General features: G+C 50.9%; 1 protein-coding gene across 14 annotated transcripts in view; it reads right to left on the bottom strand.

Annotated features, from left to right (window-relative positions):
• Window positions 1-53: 53 nt before the first annotated feature.
• The window catches only part of RIMBP2 (RIMS binding protein 2), an 80,844-nt gene continuing 59,512 nt past the window's right edge, over window positions 54-21,385 (bottom strand). For 4 of the 14 annotated variants that reach the window (XM_063415836.1, XM_063415838.1, XM_063415846.1 and 1 more), the window contains 12 exons: window positions 20,263-21,072; window positions 18,000-18,151; window positions 16,449-16,910; window positions 14,412-14,555; window positions 12,999-13,157; window positions 7,792-7,891; window positions 6,783-6,958; window positions 6,130-6,298; window positions 5,159-5,259; window positions 4,215-4,286; window positions 3,773-3,907; window positions 54-1,461 (listed from right to left, as the gene is read on the bottom strand). In XM_063415836.1, coding sequence (XP_063271906.1) covers window positions 1,270-1,461; window positions 3,773-3,907; window positions 4,215-4,286; window positions 5,159-5,259; window positions 6,130-6,298; window positions 6,783-6,958; window positions 7,792-7,891; window positions 12,999-13,157; window positions 14,412-14,555; window positions 16,449-16,910; window positions 18,000-18,151; window positions 20,263-21,072 — 2,672 coding nt within the window. In that variant the 3' untranslated portion in view covers window positions 54-1,269. Of the gene's footprint in view, window positions 1,994-3,157; window positions 3,205-3,772; window positions 3,908-4,214; window positions 4,287-5,158; window positions 5,260-6,129; window positions 6,299-6,782; window positions 6,959-7,791; window positions 7,892-9,462; window positions 10,708-12,998; window positions 13,158-14,411; window positions 14,556-16,448; window positions 16,911-17,999; window positions 18,152-20,262; window positions 21,073-21,385 lie in introns of all 14 variants that reach the window. The other 10 variants (XM_063415843.1, XM_063415849.1, XM_063415847.1 and 7 more) reach the window with 9 other exon arrangements.

Raw genomic sequence — 21,385 nt, 5'->3', positions numbered from 1 at the left:
AGAGGCTGATGCAAGGAGCTGCTGACAGGGGATTTATGAAACATACTGCACTCTACAAAATATCAAATTATTTATTTATATAAAATATAGTACACAACGCTTGTACACATGCACACACCCACACAGTACTTTACCACAAATGGAGGCCAGTTATTTTCTTTAATTAAATGTTATAATCTAGCACACAGTATTTTACAGTAATTTACATCGTTATCTGAAGACACAATGGGGAAGCTTTGATCATTCATTTATAAACCTTCCGTAAATTACAAAAAGAAAGGCAGTCTGAAAAGTATGTATAAACAGTAAAAACAATTTACAAATGGACAAGAATTACAAAAGAGTAACAGCCAATGACTGCCATCAGTGTGTGGGGTTGCTTTTTGTGACGTGCCAATAGTGCGGGTGTGGTGTGAGCCTGGCACAGCCTCGGGCTGGCACAGTTTGTCCCCTGGCTCAGCTGCAGGCTCTGGAAACGCCTCTTCCCCTGGGGCTGGGGAAACGGGGCTGAGGGCTTGGAGTGCAGGTGGATTTCCCAGCAGCTTAGAGCAGTGAGCCCAGCACTGGTTCTGAGTACCCTGCACTGCCTGATTCCAGGGGAGGGACAATGACAGAGCACTGCACGGCCCTGGTTTGTACTGGGGGAGCAAAAACTGAAAAATGAGCGTTTAGCACAGCACTTCACACTCCCAGGAGTTCATCAGACATGGAAGGGGTCAGGAACAGAGAATTGACCTGGAATCACAGGGTGGAGGAGGATGGAGACAGCCGAATCACAGTACATACAAATATACGCTGCATATTTATTAGACAGTACAAATCATTGTGCATTAATAAGGCAGAACATCAAGGCTGATTCAACTAGGAGTTTCAAGACCATTTTTGTCAATGATAATGATTGGATGCAGTGGGGTGACCTCTCTGACTAGCAATCAGTGAAGAGAGTTTTCTCCCCCACCTCGTGCTTAAAGGCTGAGGTTTTTCCAATGGAGTTGCAGGTGTTGACTTCAAATAAAACCATGTTCTTCTGGTCTTAATCCCACAACTTTTTTTTTCTTTTTAAAGAATGTTTTCACAACAGCAAATCCACTTCCCTTTTTTTCTTGCTGTTTTGATTAAGCAATTCACATGATTCTATTGATGTCAGAGTTAAGAATGCCAAGGTCTGGTAAAGTACTGCATAGTCATGAAAGCCCTAGTTTCGACTTAAATAAAAAAAAAAGAAGTACACAGACTGGAAGCTTTACAAGTTGTCCAGGAGCACATGACTCATTTCACTGCACCCAGCTTTTTCAGCAGTTTCTTGCCTTTGGAAAGCAGCCCCTTTTTCTTTTTCGAGGACATTTCCCTGCCTCTCCCGGGACTACCAGAGCCCATCAGGGGTGACGGAGGTGACCCGGGGTGGAGATGAGCAGTGGGGGATGGTGCTCTCCGGGGTGTACCTGTATTCTCAGGAGGAACCTAGTAGGTACATTGTTATCATTTATTCAATCTTTGAAAGCTTCAAAGCCATCAGCAGCAAGAAACTTGGCAACATCACCTGTCCCATTACCCACTTAAACAAAGGGCTGGTTTCTTCCTTCTCTCTGGCTTAAAATACTGCGTGGGCTTATGGAAAACACATCAATTTAGAGAAAAAATATAGGAATAGAAAACCCACCAATTGAGCCCAATTTTGGTTACACCTTTTTAAAGGGAAAGTTGGATACGCTTGCTTTGCCAGAATTCTGGCCACAAAAGCCACAAAACTGGCTTTGATTTTTCATTTCAGTACTCTGATAGTACCAAAATGGAGAGAGATACTTTTAGCTATAAATTTAAGAAAAACAAACATTAATTACTACAGATTAGCAATCTATAGAAGCCAAACTCTTTTGAGAAGAAATTGCTTAAAATGCTACATGATCACTTACTTTTTTATGTCCTTTAAATGCCTTTTCTTTAAAATTGGCTAGCAAACTTTATGTACAGATTAGAGAAGATGGCACACTGGCTTAAAAAAAAAAAAAAAGGAAAAAGAAAAAGCTAAAATGAACCTTAATTGCAATCAAAGAAAGCTTAAAGGCCCTGAGTGCTCGATGTGTATGCTGCAGCTATGAGGTTGTTGGATGACAGCATTCCTAAATATTTTGAACAGCTTTTTTTTTTTTCAGTTATCAAAAGCACTTGGATGAAAATGCTGAAATTACAAATACTCAGCCTATCCTAACTACAGTGCCCAGCTGGCAAAATGGTTACTATCAATTCAGATGATATTGTATAGTAGAATCCATGCTGGCTTGGAGTTCAAGTTAAACATCAGCAATTGTTGTGCAACAGTGAGTTAAGCAAAGGGGCTTCAAGCCTACTTTGATTTTAAATCAAGGTCTAATTCTAATGAAAAAAAAAAACCAAAACCAGAAAACAAAACAACTTGGTAAAGCACCCCAACGTACACCTGAAGATACCAGATACCGAGTCTAATGCATTCATTCAGTGAGCTGCATGTTTCAGGTCAAGACTTCTATTGCATTGGTAAACCAAACAGTTGCTAATATTGCAAATGTAACTCGCTAGGAAAAATCCGAGTAAATTGTACCACAGCAAGGGACTGTTTTCAGAAGTGTTGAATAGTTGGTCTCAGGCAAACTGGGGCATAATTGATTGTGGAAAACACATTTTAAGGCAGACAATTTAAGTAGCTGTGTTTGAGTGTAGTGAGTTTCAGAACCAACTATCCCCTTGTAAACTACCACAGCGTCACTGCTGCTCTGCAAGGGCCGGAGCTGTTGTGCTTTTCTCTTGACACAGGAGCTTGGAATTTTTACATCCCAGCTTGGCTAGCAATGCAATATGCAGCTTTCTTTGTAGGGCAGTTAGACATCAAACTCTCCTCTCTATGTAAACATAAACATTGAGCTCGGGAAGAAATATGTTCCAAACGCTGACCTTCGCAGAGGGAGGTGGGGTGGTTTTGGAGGGCTCCTGTTTAAAGGATTTGTCTCCCAAGAAAGGAGCTGACAGCACTAGGTAAAGGCTTACAGCCTGTTCTTCCGTGGCCAAGGGGTTTGGAGACATATTTCTTTTCTTTCCCCCACAATTAAGTTTCAAGACTTGCATTAGATAGCCAGGTAGCTTTAATTGAAATCTCTATTGGTATCTTCAGTTGCTCACTTACGTGAAGGCTACATTGCCTTATTAAGGTGTGAAATGAACACTCTTCTTCTGTTTCCAAGCAGATGAGCAAAGAAATAAAAATATATATAAAATATATAATATATAAAAGTATTGCAGTGATGAAACAAAACCAAAAATGAGATACTCTAAACATAATTAATTCTTTCATAGAAGAGAACTCTCTGAGCAATTAATTGTCACCAGTTGGAACAGGAGGGATGAAGAGAGGACCACTGTCAGTCCACCAGCTGCAGTTACAGTTTGTATTTAGAGGAACACTGGTACCAGTCTTTCGTGCACAATAACTTTTTTAGTAAGAGCAATTTAGAAGCTTTGGGAAATAACTATCACCAGGAAAGAGCGGCTTAAATTCAGATTATAATGGCTGGCACTGTAATGACTGCAATCAAACAGTCAATTTAGTTTCTCCATTTACAAATGTAACGAGCTAGCGAAGGCTAAAGTCATTTCTCCTCATGTTTTATTTTATATGAAGAATGATAATTTTAAATGGGCAAATGAATTTAAAAGTAATGGTAAAAGTAATGTCTAAATTATACATGGGACAGAATGAAATGGAAAATGAAAATTCAAGTGTTTCTCAGTGGCTGCTTACCCTTTTGGCCTTCGATCGCATGGGGGTGTCGTGGACGTAGCGCGCGGGCGCGTCGGAGAGAAAGACTTCAACATCGTCAGGCACTTCTTCAAGGAAGTTGGAAGGAACCAGCCCCTTCTGTCCGTTGAGCTCACCCTGCCAGCAGAGGGAACCTTCAGTGAACGCTTTCATTTCATCACATGCACCTTCCCAGGGAGGCAGGGAAATATTTTTTGTATATATATATATATACACAAATGTGTATATATATATATATATATAAAATATAATATAATAATATTATATTGCCTATTTCCAAGCTACCGGGGAAGAGGAAATTCCCATCTCTGGTCCCTGGGGACGCTGAGAGCTCACACATTCCACATCCCCTCCCCAGGCTGGTGTTTCACTGGTGCTGCTGAAGCCGGGAGCGGTTTGGAGGGACCCAGCAGACCCAACTTACGTAGTAGAATCCATCTTCATCGATCTCACCAAAGACAGTGATGATGTCCCCAGTGCAGAAGGTCAGCTCGGCCTGCAGCGAAGGAGAGGGACAGGGAGCTCTTAGGCAAAGACCCACCTCCTCTTTATTCATAGCAAATCCATCAGGATTTCTCCCCACTCCTTCATGTTGAGACACAGTTGAAACCAAACTGATCTGTGACAGCCAAACCGCCTTTTATTTTTATCTTGTTTTTTTTCCTCAGCTTGCTAAAGCTGGCACCTCTCCCAGGGTGTGTGGACACCCACAGGGCTCCCTGTGGCCAAGAGCCAACACGTTCAGGCCTTGGACAGCCTGGACAGGCTTTGGAGCTTTGATCTGCACAGCTTCAAAGGGCCCTGAGTCAGTGCTGGTGGAGAGGGAAGAGCTCAGGGGTGGGACACGGCTCTGTGTGAGCGCAGCACAGCTCAGAGAGCTGCTGAGCACAGCCTCAGGGCTGGGAGGGACCCTGGACACCACAAACCCCTGAAGCACAACTGCACTGAACTGTCCTGATCCTCTTCAACAGAACCTTCACAGTGGGCAGCCCCACTCTGAGCAGCACACAGTGCTCTGGGATCTTTCTAATTGTCTGTGGCTTAAATGTAATTAGGGAGGGGGTTTTAAATTAATATTAATTTCCTCTGGTCATGGCACAGAGAAGAAACAAAATCTCTGCAATAGAGCAGCACAATTTATTTAATTTGTTGGCCAAACTACTTTGGAACACCATAATTTAGAAAAAGATTTGGTTCAGTAAGAATCAGAAAACAACCCTGGCTGGTTCTAAAGCACTGAGTCCCACATATTTCAAAATTCACTTTCTCCTTTAGAAAATTCCAGAGCACTCTACAATCCACCAGCTGAAAGCAAACCCAAAGCACATTTTGAAGGACAAAGGAGAGCGGGCTCAGCTCTGGCCCTACCTCCACATCCACGTTGGGGGAGCTCTCCCGGGGGTCGTAGTCGTAGAGGGCGACCATCCTGCGGGTGGTCAGCGGCTGCTGCCGGCCGCGCCGGCCGCGCTCTGCGGCACAGGGGAGCAGGGTCAGCCCAGAGGGATCCCAGAGGGCTCCCAGAGTGCTCCCAAAGTGTTCCCAAAGTGCTCCCAAAGTGTTCTACAAAGTTATTCCCAAAGTGCTCCCAAAGTGATCCCCAAAGTTATTCCCAAAGTGCTCCCAAAGTTATTCCCAAAGTTATTCCCAAAGTGCTCCCAAAGTTATCCTCAAAGTGCTCCCAAAGTGCTCCCAAACTATTCCCAGAGTATTCCCAAAGTGCTCCCAAAATGTTCTACAAAGTTATTCCCAGTTATTCCCAGTTAGTTACTCCCAAAGTTATTCCCCATTATTCCCCGTGTTCCCCAGGCCCTGCTGCTGCCCACGTCCTGCTCCCAGCTCTGCTCCAGCACAGCAGCACAAAGCCACAGTGGCCAGAGCCACTCACAAAGACGTGCAGCCACACACGGCTCATAAATAATAATTAGCAATTATTAAATAGTAATTAACACGGCTCTGTCTCTCTTTATTGCAAGGCACAGGATCCGCAGCTCCCTGTGCTCAGCAGACTCCACAGCTCAGGGATCAGGGATCCTGTTCCGTGCCCAGAAATATTTCAGGAGACAAAACCCACTTCTTTTTTTTGTTTTTAAACCCAAATAGGAAGTGGTAAGTGGGGTGGTGAAGCTACAGGTCCCCATTTGCAGCAAATGATGAACTAAGATTTAATATTAGTTGTATAAAGCTGTATAAATATGAGCTGTGTAAAGCCATCCAGACACTGGCACAGAGGGTATTCCCTGGGGCAGGAAAATGCAAAATGTGGCTGCAGCTGCACAAAAACAAGAGGTGAAGGGGATGCAGCCCAGAGCCCCAAGTGAAATGTCTGCACTTTCTCTCACCGATTTTCTCAATCGGAGTGTTCAAAGGAAGGAAGCCTTGCTTAAGGAGCTGATCCATCATCTCCTCATCATCTGCCTGGATCTCAGAGACCATGTTACACGGGATAAGGCCAATTCTTGCACAGGTTTCTCCACGGTAAAATCCATCAGCATCTTTGTCCCCATAAACCTGACATTCAAGGAATGGTAATATGGGTCAAAAAGGCTTTAGCATTTAGGAATTTTAGTGCAGGCTGAGGGTTACTAAAGCATAGACGACAACTGCAGGCCAGATGTGGAATTTTATTAGTTTTGGACCACTCTGACTTAGGTTATAAAACTGGAATTGTTATATTTATTTGAACTGTGACTTCAGATACATAAGCAGAATCTGGACATTTTATTACAAAAAATGCATTAAAAGCCACCAGTTTCTCCCTGTGCTGAGCCACAGGTTTACTTGATGTTTATGGAATTATTATGGCACTATATTTAAAATGATATTAATTATCATTAAAATGATAACAATATTAATTAGCAGGTCCAGTGCGATTTACAGCCTGAACCTCTGAAGGAAACACCCGTGGATTCTGATCACTCAGGGGGCTTTCCCCGAGTACAGAGGAGACCCTGTTTGTAAAATGTCTCTTTTTTCCTTTGTTCTCAGATCTCACCTTGATGATCTGTCCCTCCTTAAACGGCAGCTCCTCCTCGGCAGCGTCGGGGTTCGGGGACATCGTCAGGGGATCGTAGTCAAAAAGTGCAACAAATATTCGAGTGGAAAGATCCTCTGTGCCCGGATCTGTCTCAGATTCCTCATAAATATCTGGGGAAAGATGGTCGTAGCCATCTGTGGAAGCAAATCCAGAAAAGAACAATTCAGCAATGGGAGTCGGCCTCATCACCCAGCTATCCCAGTTAGTATTTGAAACACGTTTGGCATTTCAGTGAAAAACCTCAAACCTCACTGCATGCCCTATAAGGCTTGGTGGGGTTTGGGGTTTTTTGATTAGCAAGTTGCTATTTTTTAAAAAAAGCTTTAAACACCTGCCCTGGAAGTTGGGCTGATCTCCTGCACCAGACTGACACAGGAAAGCCATTTCTGTTAGGTTGGCAAGAGTTTGCCACAAATTGATGAAAAAAAGTAGTCAAGAGAAAGGCAGATGAACACACAACGATGGTGATGAGTGGAGTGGCTGGAGGGGGCCTGGAGGGCCTCACTGCCTCCCCTGACCACAGGGTAACCCACCAGCAGATTTCCCCCAGGTGAGATCCAGCTGTGCCCAGGCTGGAGGCAGCTCCAGCACCTCGAGCAGGCACAGACTGCAGGAGAGGCTCCCGCCAGCGCTGCCGCTCGCAGCCTGGGCAGCCCCGCAGCAGAGCTGCCCCCAGCCCCGGGAACCCGCGCAGCCCGGACCCCCAGGCTGGGTGTCCCTGTGGTGAAGGGCGAAGGGTTTCCCTGTGGTTAAGGGTAAGGGTTTCCCGGTGTTTAAGGGTTTCCCTGTGGTTAAGTGTGAAGGGTTTCCCTGTGGTGAACGGTTTCCCTGTGGTTAAGGGTTTCCCTGTGGTTAAGGGTTTCCCTGTGGTTAAGGTTTCCCTGTGGTTAAGGTTTCCCTGTGGTTAAGGGCTCGGGGTTCCAGCCAGCTCTGCTCCCCGTGCTCCAGCTCCCAGCGTGGCACTCACCGCTGGCGGGGCCCGGCGGGGGCCGCGCTCGCTGTGGGGCCGCGCTGCCCTGGGAGCTCCTGCGCGCCGCCTGCTCCGCCCGGCCCGGGTTCCCCAGGAGCTGCAAACAGAACAAACAGAGCAGCCCTGTCAGCCTGCACCCAGCCCGCAGCGGCTCACACGGCTGGACACCGACCGGCTCAACCACGAGTGGAAGCGCAAGCTCTAAAGGCAACTAAACTTAGTTTTTAACTGAAAGGTTAGCTGAAAAGTGAGTGCTGCTGCCTGGCAAACCTGCAAAAGAAAAAAAAAATGGTTCCTTGATTCATGGCAGAGTTTTGTAACCAGCAGTCACACACCAGAACAAAAAGAAAAGAAAAGAATAATTTTGGAAATATTCTTTTGCCTTTGTTGTTGCTGCTAAGGTGGCGTTTGTGTGTCCTGAAGAGTGGCAGGGACAGCCCGAGAGCTGTGCAGGGTCTGAGGTCCCTCCTGTGAGCAGGGCAGCCCTGGCAGTGTCTCAGGTCCCTCCTGTGAGCAGGGCGGGCAGGGCAGTCCCGTGGCCCTGGCACGGTCCCTAGGGTGGCCTTGGCTGGCAGAGGCAGGAGGATGAGGACTCTCCAGGCGGGCACAGCTGGCTCTGCCCTGTGCTCACACTGCCAGGGGGCTGCCCCAGAGCTCTCCAGAGCCACCCTGCAGCACTGGCAGTGGCACAGCCTGGCACCACTGCTGGGAGCGCCTGTGGGCATCGTCTCAGCTGAGCTGGGAGCTCGGGGAGCAGCTGATCTCTGTCAGGATGGAGTTTGCACCCTGGGCTGGTGCAGGCAGAGGGGAAGAACCGGCCCTGCTCATCCCTCACACCTGCAGGCTCCTCTGGACATTAACGGGCACAAATACAAACACAGGAAGGTCCTGCAGAGCGTCCTTGGAGATGTGCATGGCCCTGGCCCCCTCTGGAAGCAGCTCTGTGCCTGCATCCTCCTGCAGAGATGCAGTCTGCAACTTCAAAGGCAAGAAGAGATGGGCTAAAAAGGACGGCAGAGAAGTGGCAGCGCAGAGAGAAGGCAGAAAATGAAAATGATGAAGCTGTGACTCCACAAATCTGGGTCACTGTCACACTGAGGGAGAGTCTTGACTCTTGTCTTGAGATGTTCCATGATAAAGAGCATATCCTGAAAGTTCTGGGAATGAGATGAATAAAAACAACATGATGAAATGAATTCCTTGACAATAATAAAATTAAAAAAAAAATGAAATATTTCTCCAGTTAAAAATGCAGCTTTTTTTAAAGAAAGCAACATTTAGATGAGCAAAATAAAGCAGTCTTTTGGAAAAATTATAGTTCAGCTAACCCTTAATTAAAATTTAGATTCAGTTGTCCTTTAATAAAAGCAGCCATTATTGTCATTTGTTCTGGGGGAAAATCATGGCAAAGCAAATTAATCTGATTTCAGCATGGCACAAAAGAGGACCATAAAGGAAAATGCAGAGTAATAAACAAAAATGAATGGGGAAGAAAAAAGCCCAATGGGATACAATGTAGCAGATGCGTCCAAAGGATGGACTTTAAAAATCAATTTGGGAAAAAAATGAAAAAATAACAATAACAACAAAAAGGAACAAAAATTAAAGAGAACAAAGAAAACGGACTGATTTGGCAAGCAGGTGTTAGAAGGAAGATACTTCACACACCGGAGCGGCCTCTGCATCTCTGCGGGGCGGCTGCGCGGGGCCCCTGGGGCCGCCCTTGGGGTCGCTCTTCCAGCCGCCCTGCAGCGCCCCGTTACACAAACGCTCCCGCCGAGCCTCAGCCTTCCTCTCGGCGCCGGGCTCCCCGGGGCACAGCTCCCCGAAGTCCTCCTCGATGCTGCTCTGCCGGGTCAGGGTTCTCCTGCGGCCCAGCAGCGGCCGCGGGCGGCCCCGGCAGGCGCGGGGCTCTGCGGGCAGCGCCGCGGGGCCGGCCCGGGGCTGCTCCTCTTCCTCACCGCCCCGTGCGGGTCTGCACCTGTGCCGGGGCTGCTCCTCTTCCTCACCGCCCCAGGTGTGTCTGTCCCTGTGCCGGGGCTGCTCTTCCTCACTGTCCCATGGGGTTCTGCCCTTGTGCCGGGGCTGCTCCTCTTCCTCACTGCCCCACCGGGGTCTGTCCCTGTGCCGGGGCTCCTCTTCCTCACTGCCCCAACTGTGTCTGACCCCAAATCGGGGCTCCTCTTCCTCACTGCTCCACCGGGGTCTGTCCCTGTGCCGGGGCTCCTCTTCCTCACTGCCCCAGCTGTGTCTGACCCCAAATCGGGGCTCCTCTTCCTCACTGCCCCAGCTGTGTCTGATCCCAAATCGGGGCTCCTCTTCCTCACTGCCCCACGTGTGTCTTCGCCTGTGCCAGGGCTCCTCTTCCTCACTGCCCCAGCTGTGTCTGACTCTGTGCCAGGGCTCCTCTTCCTCACTGCCCCAGCTGTGTCTGACTCTGTGCCAGGGCTCCTCTTCCTCACTGCCCCAGCTGTGTCTTCGCCTGTGCCGGGGCCCCTCCTCGCCGCCCCAGGTGTGTGCGAGGCCGAAGCGCGGCTCCTCCTCCTCGCTGCCGCAGTCCAGGCCGCTGTCGGGGCTCCGGGACAGGGGCTGCTGCTGCCGGCGCCCGCCGCATCCCCGCGGGCCCGGGCCGGGCTCCCGGCGCCCCGGGGCCGAGCCGTGCCCGCCCGGGGCCGAGCCGTGCCCGCCCGGGGGCCGGGGGCCGCCGGCCCTGCGTGCCCGGGAGCCTGCGGATACCCGGGGGCTCCTTCTACAGGCCGTACCTAAACCCTGCTTGGACAGCGCTTCACAGTGGTCACCGTCCTCTTCAGCCACTTCTGGAATACTGAAAAGCCTTTTACTGTGGTGGATCTGCTGGGGAAAGTCAGGCTGCTCCACAAAGGGGCCTTCAGTGGTCTTATTCTTATGGTACTCCTTAAGATTATGTAATGTTAAAAACCAGACAGGGAACAAAGAGTGTGTGACAAAAATAAAATGGGAGGGAAAAGGGAGAAAAGAAAAATAAAGACAGAATTAGTTTTAGAGCAATGGCAAACGTAAGACATGCAGCTTATATAGTGAAAAGGATGTCATGCTTTGAATGAGGATCTGTGAAAAATAAAGATGTGATTAAGAAGTTGCTGGGTGCTAGATCCAACATGAGAGGTCGGTACAAAGGACTCAGCAAGAATAAACTCGTGCATTCGAAACAGAGCAGTGACAGCCACGCACAGGTTCCAGCAGGGTGGATGAGAATGGCAGTAAAACCCCTTCCAAACTGCCATTGATCCTCTCTGCAACCAGAGCCCACATCTGACAAGGACAGCTCTGCCCCAGCTTCCTTGCTTTGCATCTCCTAGAGCTCCTTACACAAGCAGTCCCTATCTCCAGCACAGCTATTCCACAGCCATCCTTACAGGAGTTCTGGTTTCCTTCCTGAAATTCTAAAAACCATTTTTTAAAGCCCCCTGGGACTCAGGCTGCTCTCTGAGGTCACCTGGTCTGCACTGCCATCAAATCTCTCACGTGGTCTTGTACCTGCTGCATAAAACCAGGGTTTGAAATTCAGCCCATGAGCAGAAATGAAGTCTCTCTTTATGCCAGAACAGATAAAAACTACCCCAGCCTGGGCAAAAGAAGCACTCTGGCCATGCCAGACACACTGTGCAGTTTTCCATTCCCACAGAACACAGAACACAGGGTGCTCTGACAGGGACTCCCGGGTGTCTCGGCTGGCTCTGGGCAGAGGGAAGGAGCAGTGAGCAGGGGCTGGCCCTCCCTGCCAGGATTTATTGATTTCTTGACCTGCATCCCAGAGATCATCTCTCCCTGAGCTTAATGCCCAGATCAGGGGCACCTCTGGGCTCGGCAGCTCCCATAAATAACGACAGATCATCCTGGAGATTCCAGCAACATCTCTCTCTCAGCACTCCAAGCCTGGCTGAGGCTTGGACCAGTGAGATTTACAGTGAGATTTTGTCCCCTTCCAGGCAGAGGGAACTTTCTAAGTTACCTTAGCCTGTTTCACATACTCCCCTTCGTTTTTAGAATGTGTGTAACAGTGGTGAAACCTGAGATAAAGTGCCACAGAAGTGGAAAAAAGAGCAGTAAGCATGAACCATCACAGCTTTGATAGACTACATCAAGAGAAGCCTGCAAACCCTAAGTTTGCAGTTAAAGTTCTGGAACTTTCTCAATATCAACCCTGATAATACTGATTTAAATCCAAGAAGTAAATACACCTTGTGATGCATAAAGAACAAGAACAGTCTGGGGATTGCTCTTTTTGCCAGGGGAAGGGACTAGAAGGAGCACACAGAAGGATTTTGCTGTCAGCCTTTATGTTGATGCAGCAACAGAAACACTGATAATTTCTTCTTTTGAAAAAGCACCTGTCTCACTGCAGACAGTATCAGAACAAAAGGACTGAATCTACAGCACATGGAGGCAGTCATAAGAATGGTCAGAATTCTTGTATGCACGAGAAAATAGTACTGATGTTAGCTAAACAAGAGTCTACTGGAAAGAAAGAATCTGAGGGTTTGTGCATTCTAAGGAGACACAGTTTGTGTAATTACTACGCACAGAAAGAAGCAAATACAATTGACATGTACAAACATAGTATGGCAAATATATATTCAGTATTGGGCGTGTTCAGTGCTCTGCATGTGCTTTAGGTGTTACACTCAAGTTGTCTCTCATGATGAACATTCCTGTGTTACAGCAATATTTCTGGAATGTATTTCCCTCTCTGGTGATCCCCTGATATTCAGAGCACAGGGAGTTCTGATAAAGCACAGCTCAAGCAGAGCTGAGACAAGCTCTGACACAAGCCCCCTTCTCACAGGAACGCTTTGGCCTGTGCAAGGGATGGGACTAGCACTGGATACGTGGGCAAATCACTCACACAGGAAAAACATCAGTTGTTTTGTAAGTTTTTACAAATCTCCTTGCTCAGAAAGAACTCATTTTTGGGGCAGCACATGCAGTATATCCTCAGAGAGACAAGGGGAAGGTCCCCAGATGCACAACAGAAATTGCAACTGCAACAGCCACATGTAGGAAAATAGCTGGTTAGTTAAAAGTTTATCTATCCAATACCGAAAAAAAGAGAAGGTAATAAATGCATTAAAGCAGCCCAGGTCTCTCTCTCCAGGACAGAGGGAGCTTTTCTGCCCTGCCCTGCCCGGGGAGGCCCTGGGGAGCCCCGGGGTGCTGCCCCTCACCTTGAGCGCGCCGTGCGAGGTGAGGCTGAGGCGCCGCCGGCCGCCCTCCTCCAGCTGCATCTCCGAGTACAGCTCCTCCTCATCCTCCTCCAGGATGTCTGACAGGTCCGAGCCCCGGCTGCTCTCCGTGTGGTACTCATCCCCGTGGCAGTAGTGAGCCTGGGGAAGTGAGGAGAGCCCTCAGTGCAGCTCAGGCTGGCAATCCTGGCTAAGCCCAGCCTTTCCTGCCGGGATGGCATCCTGGGACTCCCTCGGGACACCCCCAGCCTCGGGCTCTGCTCCAGGGGACACCCTGTGCAAATTCTGTTTTGCCCATTTATGATTGTAATTCAAGAAATCCAACCTCAATCCCAGAAAATTCCAAAAAAATGATATCTCCATTCACAGCCTCAAATGTGGTTTCAGTCTTGATTAGATTCCCCTGATTAAAGAGGTCCTTCATGCATCAGTGGACTTGCTGACCAAATTGTAAAAGCCTTAGGATAATTCAGATATCATCTGTTCTTTGCAGCTGCTTGTTACATCACATTATAATTTAGAAGGGATCAGCATTTCATTCTTGCAGCATGTCACCACCATTGCAGACCCTCAGCACAGGAGGTCAGGTCTGCGACTAAAGTTTTTTAAATTATACCAAGACATAAGAAAACACCTCTTTTCCAGAATTTACATCTCTCTTGAAACTAATGTAATGAATCATTTCATATTTGTTTGCAGTGGGATCAGACCAAGAGCTGTGCAGTTGTGCAAAACTCTCCTGGCAGCAGCGGTTGCACTGCTTGGAGCCAGCCCTGTCCCGTGTTTGTGCCCTGTCCCGTGTTTGTGCCCTGTCCCGTGCTCGTTCCCTGTCCCATGTTTGTGCCCTGTCCCGTGCTTGTGCCCTGTCCCGTGTTTGTGCCCTGTCCCGTGTTTGTGCCCTGTCCCGTGCTTGTTCCCTGTCCCGTGCTCGTTCCCTGTCCCGTGCTTGTGCCCTGTCCCGTGTTTGTGCCCTGTCCTGTGTTCACGCCCTGTCCCGTGCTCGTTCCCTGTCCCGTGCTCGTTCCCTGTCCCGTGTTTGTGCCCTGTCCTTAGGGGGTTCCAGGCCGTGTGTGGCTCACAGGAATCCTCCCCACAGCAGCTGCTCACATGCAGCAGTGACCCCCCACACAGAAAAGGCCCAGGACCCAAACAGGACAGTCCAGCCACATTTTCTCAGTTCTTTGCCATCTTCGTTTGCTCCGTACCCAGTGCCTGGCAGGGAGGGTGCCCAGGAGACCCCCGTGCCAAGCTGTGAGCTCCCAGCCCCAGGAGCATCCCCTGGCACGGCTCAGCCTCGTGTCCCCCACACTGCCACAGCCTCGGCGGTGACCTGGGCAGAGCCGGGCTCCACCAAACTCTCATTTCCTGACACAACACCAGAGCCGGGCTACTCACTTGCTTCCCGAGCTCGGACCCTTTCAGGAAATCATCCACGGAGGCTCCCCTTCGCTTGACCCGGGGGGAGTCGTAGCCATCCTCCTCCTCGTCGGAGTAGGGCGTGGCGCTGCTCCTGTCGCTGAAGATGCTCCTCCTCTCCATCTGCGGGGCACAGAGCACAGGGCAGGGCTGGCACAGAGCACAGGGCAGGGCTGGCACAGAGCACAGGGCAGGGATGGCACAGAGCCCCCTGCCCGGGGCACAGAGCACAGGGCAGGGCTGGCACAGAGCCCCCTGCCCGGGGCACAGAGCACACGGCAGGGCTGGCACAGAGCCCCCTGCCCGGGGCACAGAGCACAGGGCAGGGCTGTCACAGAGACCCCTGCCCGGGGCACAGAGCACAGGGCAGGGCTGGCACAGAGCACAGGGCAGGGCTGGCACAGAGACCCCTGCCCGGGGCACTCACACACACCCGAGAGGGCTCACGGGGTGCAGCACTGGCAGCGTGCCCTGCCTGGAAGCTCGAGGAGCTTTTCAAGTAGTTTTTGCCTGTTTTATTACCCTCACCCTTGAACAATCACCTGATTCTCTGCGTTTATCATTCTGAGCTGCCAGCTCTCCTCCCCGACCACCAGCAGAACTCTCAGTGCTCTGCAGCCCGAGGCTGCCAGCACAGACTTCCCTCTCCCCTGGCCAGGGCTGCTGGGCGGTCAGGCCACTAAAGAACCCCCAGAATGAGGCCGTGGGCTCTGCTCTGCTCTGCCCTTCCTGGCCTCAGCAATTCCCTGCTCCTCAGCCACCAGCGGGCTGGGCAGGGCTGGGCAGGGCTGGGCAGGGCTGGGCAGGGCTGGGCAGGGCCGGGCAGGGCTGGGCAGGGCTGGGCAGGGCTGGGCAGGGCAGGGCAGGGCAGGGCAGGGCAGGGCAGGGCAGGGCAGGCACACAGCTCCCTCTGCAGTGCTTACAGTGAGGGAAGAATTTGTACCACAGGGGACTAAACATGACAAATATCCCCACCAGATTCTGATTTGATTTAGAATTAATTCATCTATAAGCTTCTGTCCAGATTCCTGAATAGAACATTTCAAGCAACACCTAAACCAACGTAATCAAACGTGCTTCAGAGCACATGATGGGTCAGCAATCTTCCAAACCAGAAAAAGGATTTCTGTTCTCTTTCCCTAGATCTTAGGGAACTGAACTTTCACCTCATAGAGCCAAAGAAACCACCTGCCTTCTTCCCCTATTACATTCCAGTCTTCTCTATTTACAAACAAAAGGAAGATCTATACAGATGCATACTTATGTATTTATCAGACCTCATGATCCAGAATTATTCAGGTTTTCAAAAGCTGGCTCAATTTACCCGTGGTATCAAATGCATCCCAAAACAGGAACAGTTGGGGCTGTTAAGACATATGTGAACTGTCAAAGTTAATGGAGCTATTTTGGAGATACAATGGGAGACTAAAAACTGGACATAACTGATGATTGCCAGATGAAGGACCAAGAAAATATATGAAATCAGTGAGACCTCAGCTTGCAAGAAGTAAGACAGTTATGAGCAGCTTGTGATGAGAAAATAACTGCCCAGGGCACTGGGGGTATTTAAATATTGCATATTTGTGTGGAAAACCCACAGCACATTGTCAGGATGCATCCACATCAGCTGTACTGACCCCAGAGCCCCAAATGTGGGATTTACATTAACTGGCAAAGCAGTGAGTCAGTGCAGCAGCCACGGGTCGTGGTGGTGCCAAACCAGGGGGTGGCACTGCTGGCAGCCCCAGGAGGAGCTGGAACGAAGAGCAGCTGCAAACACGGGTGAAAATGCAGCACTGGGGAGGGCAAATGTGCAAAATTCCCTGTGCATCCATGGCAGCGGGCACTGCTGGGCTGTATAAGCCAGGACTCCAGCACACTGCTCCCCAAGCTCTGGACCTTCAGAGTTCAGGAATGACTGCCTCTCCTTAAAGCCCACGACAAAAAACCCTTGATGGCAGGTGTCACCACGAGCAAGCCAGCCCACCACAGCCTTAGGAAGAAGTTTGTCTTTACCCTGTTGCTCTCTGCCACTCTCTGTGCAGCTTCTCTTGCCATGGCTTTTGCGACGGTGTTGGGGACGGGGGTGCCTTGAGGCTGGGGGAGGATCCTGTTGGGGGATGGCGACCTCCTCCCCTGGAGAGGGCCGTGGAAATGGGGTGGCTCCAGCATGTGTCCGTGCACGGGGGACACCGAACGAGTCTGCTCCCACGACTCATCCCTTTTTAAATGTGGGCCTAAATGTTCTTCTTTGGTTTCTGGGGCTCCGGCACTTGCTAATGGCTTAGATTTGGGAGCAGTTCTGGGGTGGGGGGTTGGAGGCACCAGGAGGTCGGGTGGAATGGCAGCAGCAGCAGAGTCCAGCGACTCCCCCTGCGCAGAGAGCGTCCGGACCGTCACGTCCCTGGCGTCCAGGCTGCGCAGCCTCAGCAGCTCCACCGGCGAGCCCTCCGCGGCTGGGAACATCACCTCTGCCACCTGGGGGACAGACAGACACCTGTGAGCACCCCACTGCCCTCCCCACATCACCTCTGCCACCTGGGGGACAGACAGACACCTGTGAGCGCCCCACTGCCCTCCCCACATCACCTCTGCTACCTGGGGGACAGACAGACACCTGTGAGCGCCCCACTGCCCTCCCCACATCACCTCTGCCACCTGGGGGACAGACAGACACCTGTGAGCACTCTGCTGCCCTCCCCACATCACCTCTGCCACCTGGGGACAGACAGACACCTGTGAGTGCCCCACTGCCCTCCCCACATCACCTCTGCCACCTAGGGCACAGAAAGACACCCGTGAGCGCCCCACTGCCCTCCCCACATCACCTCTGCCACCTGGGGACAGACAGACACCTGTGAGTGCCCCACTGCCCTCCCCACATCACCTCTGCCACCTGGGGACAGACAGACACCTGTGAGTGCCCCACTGCCCTCCCCACATCACCTCTGCTACCTGGGGACATACAGGCACCTGTGAGCGCCCTGCTGCCCTCCCAGCCCACCGAGGCACAGCCCCCAGCCCCCTCAGAGCCCCCAGCCCCACAGAGGCACAGCCCCAGGCTCTGCTCAGAGCCCCCAGCCCACCGAGGCACAGCCCCAGGCTCTGCTGCCAGCACGGGGTGGGCTGTAAGAGCTCCACACCCCCACGCCCACTGCCCTCCATCCTCCAGCCCCTCTCCCAGAAGGGCTCCCAGAAGGGCAGCCAGGTGTGCCCCACACCAGGACAGGCTCCACTGGCAGACGAGGGCCCCTGCAGGGCTGTCCCACCTTCCCGTGCCAGCCAAAACCCCCAGCAGGCAGGGACTGTGGCAGGAGGGCACCCACCCTCTGCCCTTGGGCAGTGACACTGTAACCTGTGACACTGGCACGGCAGGTGACACTGAGGTGGCGCTGGCACGGGAGGTGACACTGAGGTGGCGCTGGCACACTCACCCTCTGCCCTTTGGCAGTGACACTGAGGTGGCACTGGCACAGGAGGTGACACTGAGGTGGCGCTGGCACAGGAGGTGACACTGAGGTGACACTGGCACAGGAGGTGACACTGAGGTGGCGCTGGCACACTCACCCGCTGCCCTTTGGCATAGACTCCGTAGCCTGTGACGCTGGCACCGTGTGACGTCCCCGTGGCCGACAGAGCCGGTGGCTTCCAGCACACCTGGAGGGTCCCTGGGGCGGGCCCTGCCCGGACTGACACGTCCTGAGGGGGGGCTGGGGGACCTAGGAGAGAGGGGCTGGTCACTCCTGAGGCAGAGCACGGAGCCGAGGGGCTGCAAGGCCAACGTCCCCCACAGCTGTCTGAAGGAGAGCTGCTGTCACAGGCTCCCCCTGCACTGAACCCCAAATCCCAACTTAGGGCATTCACAGCCCGTTACTGTGACAGCACACCAAATACCTCCTTAATTAAAAGGCATTACCCTACTATAAATAGCTCTACTTTGGCCAGAAAGCCAAAGTAAAAATATCACCGAGATTATTAGTTCATCAATTTTTCAAGCAGCCTGCTGTGTCACTTTAACCACCAAACCCCGAGCAGAGTCTGCTGCTGAGGGGTGTCAGAGGCAGGGTCAGCTGCAGCCGCCTCTGAGGACAGGACAGACCTTGGCTGCTGTGAGGCTGCTCCTCCCAGCGAGCCAAACACAGCCCATTCCTGCTCATCCACCAAGGAGGCTACAGATGCTTTCACTGTGTGCATGACACACGTGCAAATATCACACAGCACCACTGGCAAACCCCCAGTGCACTTCACTGGTTTGCTGCCACGGAATTTCACCCTCCAGTGGACATGGAAATAAAATCATGGTCAGGACAGGACAGGCACAACAGGAAGTTTTTGCTTACACCATCCCTACATATATAAAGTATTTTTACCTTGCAAGTTGAGAGTAGGCAAATTGACCTAATGCTATTCTTGGCCAAGAGAGATTTTGGTTCAGGATTGAATTTCAGCTTTCCTGGTCATCCTACTTTATTGCAGCCAGCATTCCCAATTCAGCAGCGCTGCTCAGCTTGCAAGGAAGAATGCATCTGATCTAGCCCAGCATCTTGCCAATGACAATGACATTAATCTGCTCCTGCAGGAGAAGTCACCTTCCTTCCATTCTCCCCAAACTAAACAATCCCCAGGGTGTCTGTCTCGACCTTCACAGGCTGTGGCAGAGATAGGTTTAATACACTGCAATGCCCGAGGCTCAGCACGGTTTCTATTTCCTCCCATCACTAGGTGGGAAATTATTCCTGATGATTTTCAATGGTCTCAGTCATCAACATAAATGTTGGTTTTGGAATTCTGCTACACTTTGCTCCTCATGGTTTTTTTTTACATAAATTAGCTCCAAAACCTGCAGCAGCCCCACTGGTCTTGATCCTGTATTTATTTCTATTTTTAGATCTGAGTGCCCAAGAGAGAAACACTTCTATTTTTATTGAAGCAGTTGCATTGCTGTGATGACTCAAGATGAGTTCACTTGCACGGCACACTGTGATGGCAGCTCCCATCACCGACTCCAAATTCACCCCTTTCCTTTGCTCCACTGACTCTGGAATCAGGCATCAGCCCCTGGTCACTTCAAGAGCTGCTGTTTTGTTTTCTCTGCACAACCCTGAAAAGCTGATTGCTTCTGTGGAAGTGCTCCCAGTGAAATGAAGCAGTGGGGAAGATCCCGGGGTCTCTGGCTCTCAAAGCTGAGGCTTCACTGCTCTTCAGCTCCTCAGCAGAGAGCAGCTCTGCCCTGCTCAGCAGCTAGAGGGAGATACAGCCTGGCAAGAGCTGGCCTGGAAAAACCCTCGCTCAAAAGGCCTCTCCTAAAGAGCAGAGTTGAAATCAGCTCAAGCCAGCATCCGGGCAGTGCCTCCCACTTGTCCCTGAGTGTCCCTTCAGAGGCTCCCGGGACCTGCAGGACTGAATATTTAAGGGCTCTCCTACCTGGCCATGGTTGGATGATCTTGGTGAATCTATAAGGAAAGACACTTGGATTTTTCCAGGTGCTGTCATACACCTCCAAAATGACGAGATTACCCCTCAAATTCACTTTGTTATTTCTGCTCTAGTTTTCAACACTACTCCAATGTTCTTGAATCATGGCAGATGACTGACAACACTTACCAGCACTCCTAATGTAAAAGCCAGGTGGGAAAAAAACCTCAGACTTTCCAAAACACAAAGAATCTGTTGACTTTACAAATTCAAATTGTACAATGAAGCTGATTACAGCTGCACAACCAAAATGCACTTACATGCCCTTAAATGCTGTGAATGTTAAAGTATTTTATCCTGTATTTTCAGAGAAATTCAACTGAAGAGTTTTGTGGTAGGGAGGAAAATTTCAAACCTGCTGGCAACGTAGAAAATTCCACAAAGGCTTCCTTTTTTTCTCGTTGTTCCAAGGGAAGCTGCCAGGGCATCTGGTGGGGCTTTGCCATGACCTTCACCTTGTAGGCCATATTGGGCTTCAAATTAAAAAAATGGTACTTGTAGCTAGCAGCCTTGACGATGTCAAACTCCTCCTCGTTCAGGAAGATGACGTGACTGTAATTACTGTTTGTGGGGAGCCAGGACAGCTCGGCAGAGATCTGGGTGATGTTGTCCACTCGGAGGTTGGAGGGGGCTACGATGACGTCCTTGCCCACCAGCAAGGTGCACTGCAGCTCGTCGGAGTTGCCCTTGCTGGTGATGCTCTGGATGGAGATGCGGTAGGTGCAGGCGGAGGTGTTGAGCTTTTCTATGAGAGCCTTCGTCCTGCTGCCCAGGGCCACGTTCATCCTCACCTCCTTGTCCACCAGCACGTTGTAGCTGCTGACGGTCCCCCAGCCAGGCGGCACCACCGGGGGCTCCCAGCCCACAATGACACTTTTGGCGAGCTGTTTGATGAGGGTGATTTTCCTAGGATAAGGCACAATGTCTTCCCCGATCTCGTCGATGTTCACGTCCAGCGTCCCCGCGCCGTTGCTGAGCGCGCCGGGCTCGGCGAGGCTCGGGGGGCTGATCTCCAGCAGCTCTCCCTCCAGCACCGGCCCCGAGCGGTTCAGCAGGTTCTGGTCCTGCTCGCTGCTCAGCGTGCTCGACAGCCGGCTCTCGTTGTCCTGAACAAAATCCACAAAGTTGGAAGGGACGAGTCCCCTTTGTCCGTCCAGAAGTTCTCCTGGGGAGGAAGAGCGGTGCCGTTAAAGCCCCCGAAGGAGAGCGGCTCTCCCACGGCAGCGCCCTGGGAGTGGGCAGGATGAGGGGCAAGGGAGGAGTGAGGATGCACAAACAGTAAAGGCTTGTTAAGGGAAATACCAGAACTGCCAGCAAGCCTTTTTGTCAACTTAAATCTTGCCAGTAGGAAAAGCTGACACTATAAAATATCTTATAATTAGCTCTGCCTGCAAGGAGCGGCTTTGCTGATGCAGAAACTCTTTTAATTAACACCACGACGATAAGGCTAATTTTAGCAACCGATTTAGGAGCAGACG

The sequence above is a fragment of the Prinia subflava genome, chromosome 19, assembly GCF_021018805.1.
Source record: "Prinia subflava isolate CZ2003 ecotype Zambia chromosome 19, Cam_Psub_1.2, whole genome shotgun sequence".
Taxonomy (NCBI): Eukaryota; Metazoa; Chordata; class Aves; order Passeriformes; family Cisticolidae; genus Prinia; species Prinia subflava.
Note: the sequence above shows the minus strand (reverse complement) of the source record. Positions and strands in the feature narration are given on the sequence as shown.